Source organism: Rhea americana, unplaced genomic scaffold (assembly GCF_003343005.1).
Source record: "Rhea americana isolate MKP2758 unplaced genomic scaffold, rheAme1 scaffold_8, whole genome shotgun sequence".
Lineage (NCBI taxonomy): Eukaryota > Metazoa > Chordata > Aves > Rheiformes > Rheidae > Rhea > Rhea americana.
In genome coordinates, this window is record NW_028186978.1 from 2053628 (window position 1) to 2070051 (window position 16424).

The following is a 16424-nucleotide window of genomic DNA, read 5'->3' on the forward strand; positions in this document are numbered from 1 at the left end:
ATTTCTTTACTGAACTCATGTTTCATATTCTCTCACTTCCATTGCTCATTTTCTATACAGTTATTRTATTTCAGTTATTTTGGTAAAATAGCTTAGTTTGTATTTCTATGAGAAAAATTTGCTCATTTCAGTAAGTTATTTATGTCCCTTTTCATGCCATGACTAGAGCTATCCACTATTCTAGATCATTGATGAAGTCAGACCAAACCTAAAAGATGTATTTTTTAATACCTCAGTACAAACCTATTTTTTGGCACTGGACAAGCAGGAGCATACATGGAAAGTRTCTCCACGTATGATGGATCCAAAGCTTTTTGATTTTTTTGAGTATATCAACTAATTGACCTTTTCTGTAACCACTTGACTGTGGCATTGAAAAGGCACAATACCTTGAGTCTTGAGGACAGCAAGCTAGTTATTCTCCCAAAAGCACATCTAAAATTTGTAATAACTATATAGTGCTGTAATTTAAAGGAATTTATGACCAAAATAGGAGACAATGTAACAGCTATAAAAGGCTTACCACAGTTCTCCATGCTTGTTCCATATTTGCAGGTGAACAAGACRACTGTCCTTGTCACATAGAATTTATATTCTTCTCTGATTTAATGATCTAATCTGTTGACTTTTTTCCTGCACTGTTTTTTTTTTTTTGTGTACATTGTAAAGTGCAAAGAAACAGGAGTTTTTTACTTAATCTCTTTCATGTGGTACAAAGCACAAGTTAAACCCTTCATTATGGTACCAGAAATTTCAGCTGAAATGAATTCTGTTTGACTTTCCATAAGAAGTCCTATAGAAAAATAACTAGGGGAAAAAAATCCAGGTCATATGGCCTGAACAGTTATTGGAATGATGGTACAGTAGAAGTCCTGGTTTAGCCCAAATTGACCCAAACTTGGCTAAGTCTCCAGCTGTCTTTGCCATTTAATAAGAGTATGTTAAAAAATACTAAAGTTTAAATCCTGACTGGTGAATTTAATGACARAACTTCAAAGAAATCAAAGATCACTAATGCTACGGAATATATTCTCGTTCCCTTGGGGTCTGGCTACTACAATCACTTGTTGCATTTCTTCTTTAACATGGTTTTTTTAGGAAGCAGCCATGCTTCTGTGTTATCTCTTTATACAAGTGTGAATTTAACAGTCCCAGATTCCAGTTTATTGAATTACGTCTCTAGGCTCTCCTCAGTTCAGGGTCTGTAGCTGCCCTGCAACTATTTATTTATTTATTTATTTATTTATTTTTAATGAAACTACAGTGGATTTAGCAGTGGTAGGATATTTCTTCTAGCTGAAACACAGACCCATCTGAAACACAAAACATAGAAAATGAATTGTATTAAAAATATTCAAGCAGGTTTTCACTAGCAGGAGAGATCAAAATCYCTTGGTGGAAGTGGGAACAAGGAAAACCTTGTTTAAAACCATGTTAAGTAGTCATGGTTGATTTCCATTGTACATTAACTACAGTAGGCTAACAGGTTTTCCCTAWTTTATGTGGCCAGCTGAACTAAGTTCTAAATCATCTTTACCAYATCTCTGACATTTTTTTGGGCTGTAAAATTTCCAAACATGTTCCTTGTGTCTTCATGTCAACAGCTTCAGGAAGATCCTGCCTATACAAAACATATAATATATGTATAAATTAATGCAGTATGGCATGATTTGGGTTTTCTAAATAGTCTGCCTAGATTTTTTTGTTTTCCCCAGATAAGAAATATATCCTACTTTGAAATAATAGGTTGCCAGGCTTCTTCTCTGTGTTCCTGTTCTACTTTTTCCTATAAATTCAACAATATCTTTTTGGACACCTTAAAATAATCCAGACTGATATACCTTGATATAGGAAGGTACAGCTAAGGTCAATGGGAGTTATGTCAGCTTGCCAAAGACTGAATTTTACCTCCCTGTTCCACTGGGGAATGGACACACACTGCTTTGTTGTGCAGTTGCAACAGCCAATGTCTGGTTTTGGATTGCAAGGTATAGCTCTATGATAAACTCTTACTATTTATATGCTGTTTCAATAGCATATGCTTTGGAAACTTAATTGCAAAGTGTAGAAGCTATTTTTAGATTCAATATTGAAAAAMAATTGCAATCCTGCATTTTATAGGATAGTGTGCATCACGGATTTGTTTGGCTTTCAGTGGTAATTTCATCAGGTAAATTCTGATTATTGCTATTTCTTGTAATATATAGAAGGAAATCTAAATGTAGGAAAGATTTGCCAAAACCATCTGGCATCTTCTTGAATAAGAAACCCTGGTCCTGCAGAAAAGGCAAATAGGGCAACGCAGAAGTAGTTAATTAGCAGAGCACTTGCCTTCTGCCAGTTTAACATCGTACTCTAACTTATAGGTCACAAAAGAGTAGGGTGTTACCTTTTAGCAACATCGTTTCCCATGAATTCCAGAGGAAGAATATTTGTTAGTATGGAAAAAGTTTCCTGCAAAACTAAAGAAAGACTCACTTCATTCTTATTTTAGAGATCTTGATTTGAACACTGAATATATGTTGCAAGAAAATCTTTGCTTTGATCTGAATGCTATACAATGAGAATTAATATGAACATGGCTTTCTTCACAAGCTAGAGCAGTTTTCCATATTCATATTTTCCTTTTATCAGCCAAGGTTTTGAGGTAACAATGGCAGTTTACTGTTATTATCAGATAGRCAATGTATAGACAGTTCCTTCCCTCTCAGGACGTCGATTGAGTTGCTGAATTTGTGCAGCTCTGGGAAGGCTGTCTTCCCAAGCAAAGAAGCTAATCTTCGTTTGGAGCTTACGTAATTATGACATTGCCATCTCTGTTGAAATAGAGCCAATAATTGCTTTATATGGATTATTCCTTTTTATGAGTTCCTTACTGAGGCTCAGTAGAAGCCAGTAAGGATGCACAGCGCCTCCTTAAGCTCTGCTTAAGAGCTTTGATTCTGAGCTCTGCTATGTTACTGGGATGTGGAGTCTTGTGCAGATGAAGTACTTGGGGCATAAGTGGGGCTCCTGGGAAACCACAGACACTCGGGACCYGAGGAGGGGATGTGAAATACAGAATCTTTGGAACTTTTTAGGTAGCTGCCAACTTGAAGGGAGCTGTTTTGCTTTCAAGGCTTGCAAATTGTCCAAGAACACCTGTGCAAATTTTCACACCACTGATTCTGTTGACTGAAATCAGCTTCTTTTGATGAGTTGACATGAAATAATAATCTATTATAGCAAGCAGTGCTGATGGTAGGCACAGTAAGGAAATACAAATCAGGCTTTGGGGAGAGGATGGGGGAAGAACATCAGAACTATTGAATTTGATTAGCAGCAAGTTTTAAAATGTTGGTTGATGAGCTCTCTGAGCCAATATTATTTTGAACAAATCTCAAGAACATGGGAAATCTCAGAGTATTAGGGGGAAAAAATGTTATGTAGACATTTTTTGTGCACAGGAGTCAGAAGGGACCTGAGTAAATGCAATTTAACCTCACCCTTATACAAAACTACAGAAAAGATGGTAAGGGTTGCAACTGATAAACAGCAAAAAGATAATGATGTTTTATTTTTTGGTATGTTTACAGTGGCATTTTACATGTTTTTATGAAAATAAATGTGTCAGCAAAACTATGCTGCTCTTGAGGAAATTAGAACATGTGTGATAGAAATTATTAAGGCATAGTATTATTATACAATCTACATTGTTTCATACTGAAGAGCATGTTCAATAAGAAAAGAACATGTATGATGTCAGTAAAGCAATTATGTAGATTAAAAACAGGTTGATCTTGAGTAATCATACATAGGGAATACCTTTCCAACCAGAGCATTTTAGTGAGGTCCTATAGGGATCTTCTATACTTATAGAGTGATCAGGAGTGATGACACTGGCATTGGCAGCAGTCTAGTCTGCTTGCTTGATAATCTAAAATGGACATTTTAATACAGCAAAGGTAACATGTGCAACTAGAGACTGTGCTTAGAGACAGCTGTGAAAGCAACTTTGCCATTAGAATGAAGGTACAGCTGAACATGCCTCACAGTGGCAACACAGTGACTGAGATGTAACAGTGTTTGGATTTATGTACTCTTTGATGTTAGAGCAAAATGGAAAGTATGTTATGCTTCCTTTTAATATTTGTGATGCTATTGCTAGAACTACGTGCTGTTTTGAAGTTCGTATTATATTAAAAGTTGCTGGTGAATTAATTAGAAAGGGTTCAGAAGAGTTTAAGTAATGCTTAGAAAACCTGCCTTACATCTAGAAACTGGTTGATCCAAGATAAGTTTAAGGGATTTGCTTAAGATTAACAAGTATCTTTATGATACAAGAGAGTAATGGGATCCAGCTGTTCATGTACAAATTAAAATAAGGGGGATGTGTCTAGGGGGAGAACCACTGTTGTTGTGACCTGTTCACTTCAAGTCAACCATTACTAGAGTGCCTAGGTCAGGCCAGCTCCTCCACTACCTAGAACTGCAAATATTTTTGTTGGCTCATATGAATGTCATGCTTGCCTGTTAGTAAGACAAGGTTAGTTTAACTAATTGTAACTGAAAGGAAAATAGGCATTTCTATCTTGATGCTGTCCATAACTTTATTTTAGAATCCTAATTTAAAATGGAGACTAACAAGATTCTTCCCTGTTTTATTTAGGGCACCAATGCCTCTGCTCTGGAAAAAGACATTGGTCCAGAGCAGTTTCCAATCAATGAGCACTATTTTGGATTGGTCAATGTAAGTACCATTTTCAACAGGCAAATCATATACAGAACTATAGTTTTGGTGTTATTTTAACTTTGTTTCCTTCCCCCTACCCCCAATCCCTCCCTAAGGATTTGATTTGAAATGTTGCTTATGTTCCAATTTTAGGCAAAGTGTATTGCAAAACTAAATTGGATGTTTGAAGATAGCTTCATACCCCACAGTGAAAACAGCTTACTGCTCTGTGAATGTTGTTGGTGGTTAGAACTTACACTTCAGTAAAGTTAAAGTCTTTTAGCCATAAAATGTGAGGGACAATCTTTTTATTAATGTTTAGTAGGAAGTGATGGAGGTGCACATTTAAATACAACAGTCTGCATCGTGGGCTCTCTCAGGAGTAGCTTTTTATATGACTGAAGAGAGAATGCGTGAAAGGGCTATTTAACCACTTGTTTACTCTCATTTAAATTAAACTGAGATAGTACTTCTTCCCATTGAAAACAATAGCCATTTGCTACTGAGCAATAAGATGGAGCCCAAGAAGAACATATCAATATATGGAAACAAGTTTCAGAGAGACTCACTCCAAAAATGTATTTCTTATTAGTAGGAACTTTTACTTTATATCCTTCTTAGTTTATAGAACCTTAGGGTTTTTTCTGTGCAAGTGTCAAGGGAAGGTGTGGAAATATATTCCTACAGCAGCTGCTTGGTAAAATGGCTGGTATGTGTCAGGGCCACAGAGGCCAGAATTTGAACAAAGCAGCTAGTTTTACTGTGATGCACAGGGATTAAGACTGTTTTTACTTTTACATGGCAGTTTGGGAACACCTGCTACTGTAACTCCGTGCTGCAGGCATTATATTTTTGCCGGCCGTTTCGGGAAAATGTGTTGTCATACAAGGCCCAACAGAAAAAGAAGGAAAATCTCTTGACTTGCCTGGCAGATCTTTTCCACAGTATTGCTACTCAGAAGAAGAAAGTTGGAGTTATTCCACCAAAGAAGTTCATATCAAGGTTACGAAAAGAGAACGGTAAGTACAAAATCAGAATCCTTTTGGACATTCACAGATTGGTCAGGAAATTTTGGGCAGAGTGATCATATTAATCAGATGTTCACCTTAAATTTGTAGATTGTTTTTAGTACCATCTCATTTTAAATGTTAACATTTTATTATCTGGGTATGTAATATTACGCTTGAAATACACATACCGGATTTGGTAAGTTCCCTGAAGTGTGTGGTTTGTTTAATGATGTTTTCTCAGCACGATTAGACAGAGAGAACTAAGCAGTGAGCTAAGGTTGGGAAGAGGGTGGCATCTGCACATTCTGCCATGATTTTTTATTATTTTTTGTAGAGTATGACAGAGAGAGACATTGTGGGCAGTTGGCAGAGTGGAAGCAGTGTCACCTAGGAGGGCTACAGACACAACTAGTCCAAAGCATCCTGAAAGATAGGCAAGTGTGTTCAGTGTACTACATGTCAGCTAGTTCTCTTGTTTTAAATAATGGCACAGTCTGACTTTTTGAAGCATCAGGCCCTTTTTGAGAATTAAGTTAGCAACAGCATATGCCTGTTTTTGTAGGATTCCTTTTTAAGGGATGTGAGGAACATCTTGAAATCAGGAAGCCTGCCACACAGTTCCATTTGGCCTGGGTTCATGTCAATGTGGGTGGTATGCTTAGAAACAAGGGAGCTTTGAACTAGGAGACAAAGTGTGAGTGGAACACCTGGAAGAAATTGCTTCCTGGTGACAGCATATAAATGGGCAGATTGTTCATTCCAAAGGAGGCAATTGAAAGTGTGACAAAGTTAGCTCTGAGTCATCTAGTGATAAATGCCCCTACACTGTTGGGAATCACTTTTAGGGACTGCATCTTATGTTCTCAGCTTTTTTAAATTAGGGCCACACTCACTGTGGGTTAACTTGCTTATGTGTCCAGGCCAGACACGGCAAAGCTAAAGAGTCTGTGCAATAATATTTTCAGAGGAAATCCATGTGGGCTTTTTCAGGAGCAGAGGGATAAAAGTACACATTTATTGGGAATGAAAGTTCTTTTTTTCTTCAACATGATGGGCAAATTAAGCCTTTTGTGGAGAAAAAGTCTGTTCTACTTCACCATTGAGATATTCTTCTGTACCTTCTGCAAGCATTTCCTACTGAAGAGGACAAGTCTGTGCTGATCGGACTTGTGTGTGGAAAATGAGCTTTTTCAGATAGTGTTATTATTATATGTTAGTGTCCAATGCCTTCCATTTCCCCAGACGACTGTCTTACTGTCCAAACTCAGTCATGTTCTTAAGTGTCTGAGTAACTTGGAATATATGGGTGGGAGTCAGTGTTGCCTAAAGTTAGGCATCTAGTCTAAGCAATTAATTTAGATTCCCTCTGTAGTCATTAGATTTCTCACACCTATCTTAGACACAGATAGTTGCCTGGGATGAGTCACCCTCTTGCTTTTTTTCTTCGACAGTAGTGGGAGTCTACACAAGTAGCTCCAAAGAAAAGCCTAACCTTTTAGACAGCTAAAGTTAGGTGAGATGAAGCCTTCCCTCGAAGTAGATTCGCTGAAGTCAACGTGACTGCAGAACTGCTTTTCTTTGGTATGCTTTTAATTACTTTGGTGAGCAAGGCCCAGTGCATGTATTTGGAAAGAAATAATGAACTTAGTTTGCTTTCTTGAAGGAAAGGATATACTCAGTTGTAGAAATCTTGACTCTCTTCTTCACAGATCTCTTTGACAACTACATGCAGCAGGATGCACATGAGTTTTTAAATTACTTGCTGAACACCATCGCAGACATTTTGCAGGAGGAGAAGAAACAGGAAAAGCAAAATGGAAAACTGAAAAATGGCAACATGAATGAAACCGAAGACAACAATAAACAAGAACTCACCTGGGTGCATGAGATTTTTCAGGGAACACTGACTAACGAAACTAGATGTTTGAACTGTGAAACCGTAAGCATTGCGATAGTTGGGTTTTTTGAGTTTTGCCCGTTAATAGGTAGATACATTTTATGTGTATAAATGTGTGAATCTTTTCAGACATCTGAGAATTGTGGATATTCCTGTAGACTTTACTTCTTGAAGTGAGTATATCCTTTTCTAAAAATACATTTTTCTAAGCATTACTTGGCTAACCTACACCAAGTCTTGCTGTCCTAATACATATCTCTAAAGTTAAAATTCTTGTTAGTTAATTAATACCCTTCCTTATTACTGTAAATTCAGGAAAAAATATTTGAATCATTATTCCATGAATCAGGGATAGTCATATAACTCCTAAGTGAAAATTTAAAATGAATTTGTGTTAATTCATTCCTCAGAATGTGATTGGCATACCACAGGTTTGTTATTAACAAACCATATGGTTTTCTTATCTTCCTAATATTTTGAAAAAGATACTATCAGTTTGAAGTTTCTTATGTTTGAAGTAACAAGTAAACACTTGAGTAAAAAGTAGTTTTAATTAGCAAATCTAACTGCAAGTCCCCTATCAATTTCTGTGGTTTTCAGTCACACCCTCCTATTTGGAAAAAAAAAGAAAGGAAAAGAAAAAAAAAGTTTCTCTCTGTTAGGCTGCTATGTGAAAGACCAACACAGACAGGAAAAACCTGTGTTTCAGGGAGAACAGTGACACTGACTTTGCAAAAAGAACGGAATTCACCTCACCTAACCTTTGCTATGTAAAAGGTTGGTGTCAAGGATGAACTGGTTATCTCAGCTCCTTCTATTGACGATGGAGATTGCAAAGGATCTGCAGCAGGAAGCTCTCTCCATCTGTCTTAGGCTGGTTCATGATACAGTTTTCAGCAGTATCAGGTATTCCATCTGCTCCGTGCAACTTGTTCTTGTTCTATGACGCTACTGTCCTCGCATTGTGCTGTGGCAATTATTTGTGCAGCAGTGCTGTGAATTGGGCTAGCAAACTTATCTGGCATAAGAGTAGTATGTGTTTTTAACTGAGACCAAAGACTTCATCTAAAGAAAACACAACTTTATATTGCTTGCATTAAGATAGAAGGAAGGGCTCAGGGAAGGCATCTTAAGACAACAAATTGAGATGAAATGCCTACCTTTAGAAAGCTTAAGTTAAGTGAGATGAGTCCTACCCAGCTCCTAACAAATGCTTAGAAGAGCATACTCCTGCATGCTCCATGATGTTTGTAGTCATGAACATTAGCGCTGTAGTCCAACAAGAAGATAAGGCTTATCCAAGGATTTGAGTGGGGAGGAGAGAGAGACAGTGATAGTCAACATGAGAAAAGGGATTGGACCAAGTTTAGAACAAGATCATGAGAGAGAGGTTGAAAATTATGTCTTTAATCTCTTTCAATTATAAAAGCCCAATTTTTCATAGTTAAAATAGATGAAAGGGTAGAATTATTTTTCAGTTGACAAACTTTTTTAACAGATGCAGTCTAATTCTAAATTAATACCCAGTATTTACTCAGCCAAACTGTACTGTGGACAGGATGTGTCCTTGAGTAAAATCAAAACTGCACAATATCCTATTTGTAATTCAAAGTGACTAAGCTTTTATGGAAAAAACGTTGCTAAGTATTACTGCTGTAGGAAGGCTTGTGTGTAACTTCCTTTAAATACAGAAATACAATGTTAGTAAACATATAATATTTTCTAGTTTGTACTATTTTTATTGTATTTATTTTCTCTTGAAACCTTTTGGAAACAGTAAAATGGATTAAAAGGTGTTCCTCTCTAAAGTTTAAATATATAGTGCATGAAGAACCATTCAGATCGCAGCAGTTTCTGCTCCCACTTATGAAGAATACAGTTAGAATTCAGTTTTCCAGTTGTCTTTAGTATGGTCTGTATTAGCTAGCTCCAATCTGGTCATCTTCCCCTTTCAATAAATGTTTTACACTTTGTTTGCTGAAATAAATAGCAGAATTCCTAATCTCCTTGTGATACTCAGACGAAGCATTTTGCCAAAGACTTAGTATTTAACCTCTTTCTTTATACGCGCTACGCCCAATAGTACTTACTCTGCCCTTTGGTTCCAGCAGTAGAGACACAATGTTCTGTGAAGCTTTGTTGCTCTATCTTTTGAACTCTAGCTGTATGTTTATACTGCAGTTGATTGCTGCCAGTTTTGTGGTTTTCTGTGCTCTTTGGGTAGACTCATATTTCAGAGAGGATTTTGTTTGAAGAGTTGCTGTTCATTTTATTTGGAGGTAATTTATACCTCTGAACATTTTTGATAATATCAAAATTCATCCTGGATTCAGAGGATTGCATTCACTGTGTTTATAGGGTCCCTGATGTAATGCAAACATGAGCTCAATATAGTGTAGAACTTCCATATCCTTAGAATTTAAGAAATCTAAGCATGAGTGATGTGGGTCAGGTCCAACAATGGGACATGGCTCTATGTCAGAAGAATCGTCCACTGAAGCTCTTCATTTGAATTTTGATATTCTATCTGTTTTCTAGTTAATGTAGGCACAGGTGGCAAAATACAGAGTTTTAATTTAATGTTATTCTGAATTTTACAAACAGAATTGGTTATTATGAATATGACGTAATTCAGGTGCAGTAATTCCACAGCAGTTTCTGTGATCTGAAAAAGACATGATGGCTTTTCTGGATCTTAAGGACCTTCTTGAATTATCTTTGTAGATAAGAGGGAAAGCACTGAATTTTGGAATTCAATTGATAACCTTTCCTAATTCATTCTTTAATCTACAAAAAGAGCCATAGTGATTAGATACTAAAGAAGCATTAGTATTGTGTATGATTTGAGATTATCCAAAATGGATCTTTGTTTTACTTGCAGTATTTTTCCAGATCTATTTATGTCTGCCATCCCTGAAAAAGTTATACTTGATATTGATCAGTGGGAGGTCCCAAACAAAACCAAAGGCCAGACTGTCTTTGAGTTTTGGAGAAGTTTGAGCTCAGAGTTTCAAGATAGTGTGTGCCTGATTTTATATTTAAAAAAAGCTCAGTTTTCTATGTTGTGGTACAGTATGAACTTAGCTTAAAGCTGACGGAAGTATCATTTTCAAGCTCATCCCAGAACATGAGCTTTAGGACAGTTTATAAAAGGAAGAGAGATGAAGCATTCACTTCTTACATTTAAAAGCAAGTATTTTTCACTTTGCTGCTTCTTGCATAAGAATATAAAAGTCCTATAGGAGCTGAAAATTGGCTGTTCCAAAAGGGAGGTGCGGAGAAGTCATATTTATTTAATGATTGCGGCAGACTGCAATCGCAAGGCTATGGTTGGGTTTTAATAAGTAGAACAATCAGAAATTAAATGATATGAAAGCTGGATTGATAAGGGTTTCTGACCTGATAAGGTGAATATAGTCACATTGAGCTAGAATTTTTTTAAAAGCCTTGAACTGAGTTATGTTTGTGTAATTTATTTCTGCAGAAATTGTTCCATTCTTAACTTTTTCACACAGATAGCAACAGCATTTAGATGTATGACTTTTTACTAAGTCTGTATTTTACTTGTATATTGTTTTGCTATAGGTTAGCAGCAAAGATGAAGATTTTCTTGACCTTTCTGTTGATGTGGAGCAGAATACATCAATTACACATTGTCTAAGGTAAACAATTGCATCTCTTTGGCAAGATACCTCTATCTGACTTTGCTAAATTTTCCTAGTCTAGTAGATACAGAAAGAGAAGTTGAAGAGCATTATTTATTTGAGCTTTTCCTAAGCATAAGAAAAAGACAGTACAATGGATTTTCTGTTCAAATGGCAAAATGTACACTAACACACTTTGTTTTACCCACCTTCATGTTCAATGTGTGTATTTGAGAGAGAAGAAAAAGAATCTCCTCTTGGGGAAAATAATTGATCACGTTGTCACCTGAAAGAATTGCTGTAGAATCAGAATTGGCTTCAAAGGGATTTAAGTGTGCTTATCTCTAAGCTTCTGCTCAAGTGCTTTGTTGATTAGGACTTACGCACATATTAAAAGTTAAGTGTGTGCTTTGCAGAATGAGGGCTAGAGTCCCTAGAGGGCAAAAGATTTCATTTTCTTACTCTGTGTCTCATCCAAAAATTGTAGGGAAAAACATTTTTCAGAGTTTCAGTTCTGCTCTTAGTACACTCTTAACTATTACAAAAAATGCTTCAGACATCAAAATAATTTTCAAATTTGCATGGATGATTATCCTGAGAGATTTGCATTGACTACAATAAATTGATATCTAAGTTTAAGACAATGTATTGTGCTCTAAGCTAACAATATCCGTTGGATGAATTACTTTTTCAAGCTCCCAAATTACTGCCAACTTTGACAGTGCACTTAGAAGTTATTCTGGAATGCCTAGGAAGGGTTGCCTAGCATCTCACACCAAACTGAGAGTTACAGAGAAGGCAAGCATCTAAGGTACTAAATGCTTCCTGAGCCAGAAAGCAGTGAATTTTCTGATTATCCCTATTGTGGATACCACAACCATATTCAGCAACATCTATTGCATTTTAAAGTGCTATTTTTCTCTCTCTCAGTTTCAGGTAAATCTCTTGTAGGGTATTGTAGTGGTGCTTAGTTGTTACACATTCCACACTGGAGTAGCAAGCCTGATTTTAGCAGGAGAGCAAAATGAAGAGTTGCCTTGGAAAGGAGTGCGTTATATTTTAACTTGGTCTCTGTCTGTTCACGGTCACTGATAATTGAACCGATATTGGTAATGAAAGCTTTTRTTATTAATACTTTCAAGTTCTTCACTGTAGTCCCCACTTTGAACCTGTTTGTGTCAGCAGTACTTACTTTTCCCTGTGGTTTTCAATGTGCCTTTGAAATCATATTGGAATGCAAGGCCTAAAAGGAGGCTGAACTGTATATCTCCTGAGGTCCCTTCTAACTTGAATTATTCTATGATTCTATGATATATAGTTACTGGAGACTGAGCACTGACTGTTTTTTACAGCTTAGTGAACTTTTTAGAAACTGCTGCTCTGCCTAAGTTACCACCAGTCCTTCAGCTTTCTCCAGTTTTTATTTCGCTTAATTGTTAGGCTTCCTAGAAACATTTTTAAAAGGCCCACTTATGCAAAGGTACATGTACATGTGGATCAGTCTCAGTGCACAAGGATGGCAATGGCAGGGGGGAGTTTATTGCTGGGTCTGAATTTGTTGGGAATTCAGAACTCTGTCAGGTAGTAGGTGCAATCAACAGCTGAATTCTGTACTTTAGATGAATCTATTTAAAGCCTAGAGTCAAAAGAACACCAATGTGMCTGAAATGGAAGATAGATGCTTGTTCTCAAAACCCCTGCTTGGCTGCCACATAATAATGGAGATGACCAAAAAATTACTGGATGTCATCTTTTTTACTGTTAAGTTCCTTAGCTACCTAAAATTCTGCTCCAAACCGTATCAGCACCGAATCCTGATAAATCTTTTCTGTGAACTGAGCAGCAACTGAACTGTCAAGCCAAGCCTTCCTCTTCCTCTTTCACTTTGAACAATACAGAAACATGTCTAAGCGTATTTACTTGATCAGGATTTACAAAAACTGCTATACTAGCTGACACTTTCCTTTATAGACAGCAAGAAGTTACAATCACATAACATTTGCATGACAGTTCAGAGGTTAGAGGATGCAGAAGACTAAGTTCATTTTTTTTCTTCTGCATAAGAAGATTCAAGGCTATCTTCCAGAATAACAGCAGAAAATGTGAGCTCTTTGGGGATGACAGAAGTGTCCTTGAAAGCGTTCTGCTTTGTAGATAATTTAAAAAGGCACTGGATGGACTGTTAGATTGAATGATTCCCTGCACTTAAAGTCTAGGCTGTCCTTTCACATGTAAGAGATCCTGGATGTAGGTCTCATTCTGAGACACATAACCTACCCCCTGTGTTGTATAATGGGCCTCAGCTCCTAATGTAGAGCTGCCACAGCAGACAGATACCTTAAGTCCCTTTGCAAACCTCAATACAGTTGCTTTAGGCTTTTTAGAAAATGGGACTTCAACAGAGACAAGATTTCATCCTGTATGTCTCTTTAGGGTTCCAGTTCATCAGTCTGTGTGTGGCACTAGGGCAAAAGTGTAAAGAACCTTTAAGAACTGATAATTGTATTTATTTACAGAGACTTCAGTAACACAGAGACATTATGTAGTGAACAGAAATACTACTGTGAAACTTGCTGCAGTAAACAAGAGGCACAGAAAAGGTAAGTAAAGAAGAGGGTAATTCACTGTGTCCCTTCTGACCTTTGATAAACCTCCTCCTTAAAATTTAGTTTTTAGATACTTAAAAGCCTTGCACCACACATGCACACTCCGTGCAGACCAGAGAACCTATAGACAGATTCAAAGCTATTACACACCTCTTAGTTTTGAGACTGAGGCTGATAGACTATTGTTATTTACAAAGTGCTTTTATAATGCAAGCCTTTAATTGTAAGGGAGAAAGAATGGYTTTGAACAGCCCAGGTCTTGATCATATACATTCTGGTGGTTTTACAGGATGAGAGTAAAAAAGCTGCCAATGATTCTTGCCTTACACCTCAAGAGGTTCAAGTACATGGAACAATTACACAGATATACTAAGCTGTCTTATCGTGTAGTGTTTCCTCTGGAGTTGCGCCTCTTCAACACATCTGGTGATGCTGTCAACCTGGATCGGATGTATGACTTGGTGGCTGTTGTTGTTCACTGCGGGAGGTAAACTACTTTCATGTATATCTGGAGTTATTGCCAGGTCCAGACATTTTTCAAGAGCAGAGGCATTCCTGACAAAATTGGGGAAAAATGGGAGGGAGGACACAAACTGCTGCTACACAGACTTGCCTGTGTCATGAGCCTGAAACCCTTAGCTATCCTCTCTCATAGTAAATCTGCATCTATTTAAGAAATCATGTGTCAGGCTTCTAAAAGTCACAAGATTGACTTAAAATCATAGAAAGGAAGTAGAAAAGAACATATCTCCTTCCTCATTAGTCYAGTTGGGAAACTTGGGAGCCAGGACTCTGTGAGAGGGTGGATAGACCCTACAGCAGATCACCTGAGTATCCTGTCAAGACAATGACAAAGATAGCTTTAATAAAGCTTCTCACATGTGGTGTATTGTCAAGAATGAAATAAATAGAAGAATCTTTGAGGCTCCAGGAATGTGGCTTGTTCTCCCCTTCTCTTTTTAGTGGTTGCAACTAAATGTTCATGATTGATGCCAACCTGTTTTCCCTCTTCAATTTAATCTATGTTGTTTTAAAAATGTTTGCAATAATTGATGCCTGCCATGAGCTAACTGTTAAATATTCTGCAGCTTGATTTGCAAATTGTCATAGTACAAATAAAAAGCAATACACTTAGGTTTTTGTTGATGGAGACATTATGATAAGTCAATAAAATGGGAGAGGAGAACATGTCTATTGTAGCACCAGGGGTGGGTTTACTGTCTTCTTCAGAAAATCTATTTATAATTGTCTGCTTGCATTGACATGTGACTTATCGAAACAATAACAAATATTTGACCGAACAGTATCTTCTAATATTATTTTGGGTTTTGTTTTGTTTTGTTTTGTTTTGTTTTCACTTTTTAGTGGACCGAATCGGGGGCATTATATTACTATAGTGAAAAGTCATGGATTTTGGCTCTTGTTTGATGATGACATTGTAGAGGTCAGTATACTAAAGATCATGAGTACAGCCTTCRTGCTTATGCTCTCTTCTCTATTTAGAGTTAAAATCTTACCCAGATCTGGGTATAGATTACTAGTCTGAAAARCTACAGTTTAGTTGCAATGTGGCATTTGGGACGAGTCTCTTAGGAGGTAAAAATTTTTTTCTACAAAATGATTAGTCCTGTAGTTCTTACCCTGCCAGTGTTGGAAGGGATTGTTTTATTTCAGTGCAACATCAAATGTTTTTAATAAGAGATTTGAGAGGCTTAATTTGGAATGTTTTCTAAATCTAATAAAATCATTTTAATTCATTAAAACCTAAAAGATCCAGGGACTATTTTGCAATCCTTGGCAATATCACTCTGCAAAATTGGACTGTGTTAGCGTTGTGTAGAATCTTAGGTTTTCAACAATTGAGAAGTTACAAGAAAGTCTGGATTCTACAGTCAATCTGGATTTTTGTGGATGTAAATTACAGCAGAATCTGGCCTGCAGCTAGTACAGATCCTGTCTAAACATAATGCAATTCATTCCTAAGCAAACCCTTTACTGTGGCACCTCAGCAAAGCTGGAATCTTGAGTTTCATTTCTCAGCAGGAAATCCAATGGTGTAAAATAAGCATTGAGACATTATAAGTGAGAATGTTATCTGCAGCAGTGGAGTCCATCCTCTTAACGGAGATCAGCACTTCTGCCAAACTAAAGTTACAGCATTAGTGGACACTCCAGGGATCAAAAGCATGAACTTCTTTGTTCTGTTGCATAATATGCTACTGAAGGAATAGTGCTGTGTTGACACATGACTTGTGGGTCTAAAGGATGGATGCCAGATTCATGTGAGACAAGTCATTCAAGGAAAATAAAAATACAAATGAAAGGATTAAGTGTCCCCTGTACAAGGATTAAGTGATGGATTTCTTTTACTTTTCAGAAAGATGAGGTCACATTTATGCTTTTTTACTATTGCAAAAGTCTCTGTTATTGGGAAAAGCCAGATTCACTTAGGTTTTCTGGGACAAATATGGCATGAGTGAGACCAGTAGAGTTTATCCCATAAACTGTTTTATTACCCTTTCAGTGCTTGAATTACCAACGCAACTTGCCAATTGT

The 16424-nt window shown here is 36.9% G+C and overlaps 1 protein-coding gene across 2 annotated transcripts in view; it reads left to right on the forward strand.

The window, feature by feature from the left end:
• Nucleotides 1-16424, forward strand: part of USP46 (ubiquitin specific peptidase 46) — a 32557-nt gene that overhangs the window by 9425 nt on the left and 6708 nt on the right. For both annotated transcript variants that reach the window (XM_085322887.1, XM_085322888.1), the window contains 7 exons: nucleotides 4649-4729; nucleotides 5517-5730; nucleotides 7431-7660; nucleotides 11204-11280; nucleotides 13779-13862; nucleotides 14158-14355; nucleotides 15234-15312. In XM_085322887.1, coding sequence (XP_085179013.1) covers nucleotides 4649-4729; nucleotides 5517-5730; nucleotides 7431-7660; nucleotides 11204-11280; nucleotides 13779-13862; nucleotides 14158-14355; nucleotides 15234-15312 — 963 coding nt within the window. The remainder of the gene's footprint in view (nucleotides 1-4648; nucleotides 4730-5516; nucleotides 5731-7430; nucleotides 7661-11203; nucleotides 11281-13778; nucleotides 13863-14157; nucleotides 14356-15233; nucleotides 15313-16424) is intronic.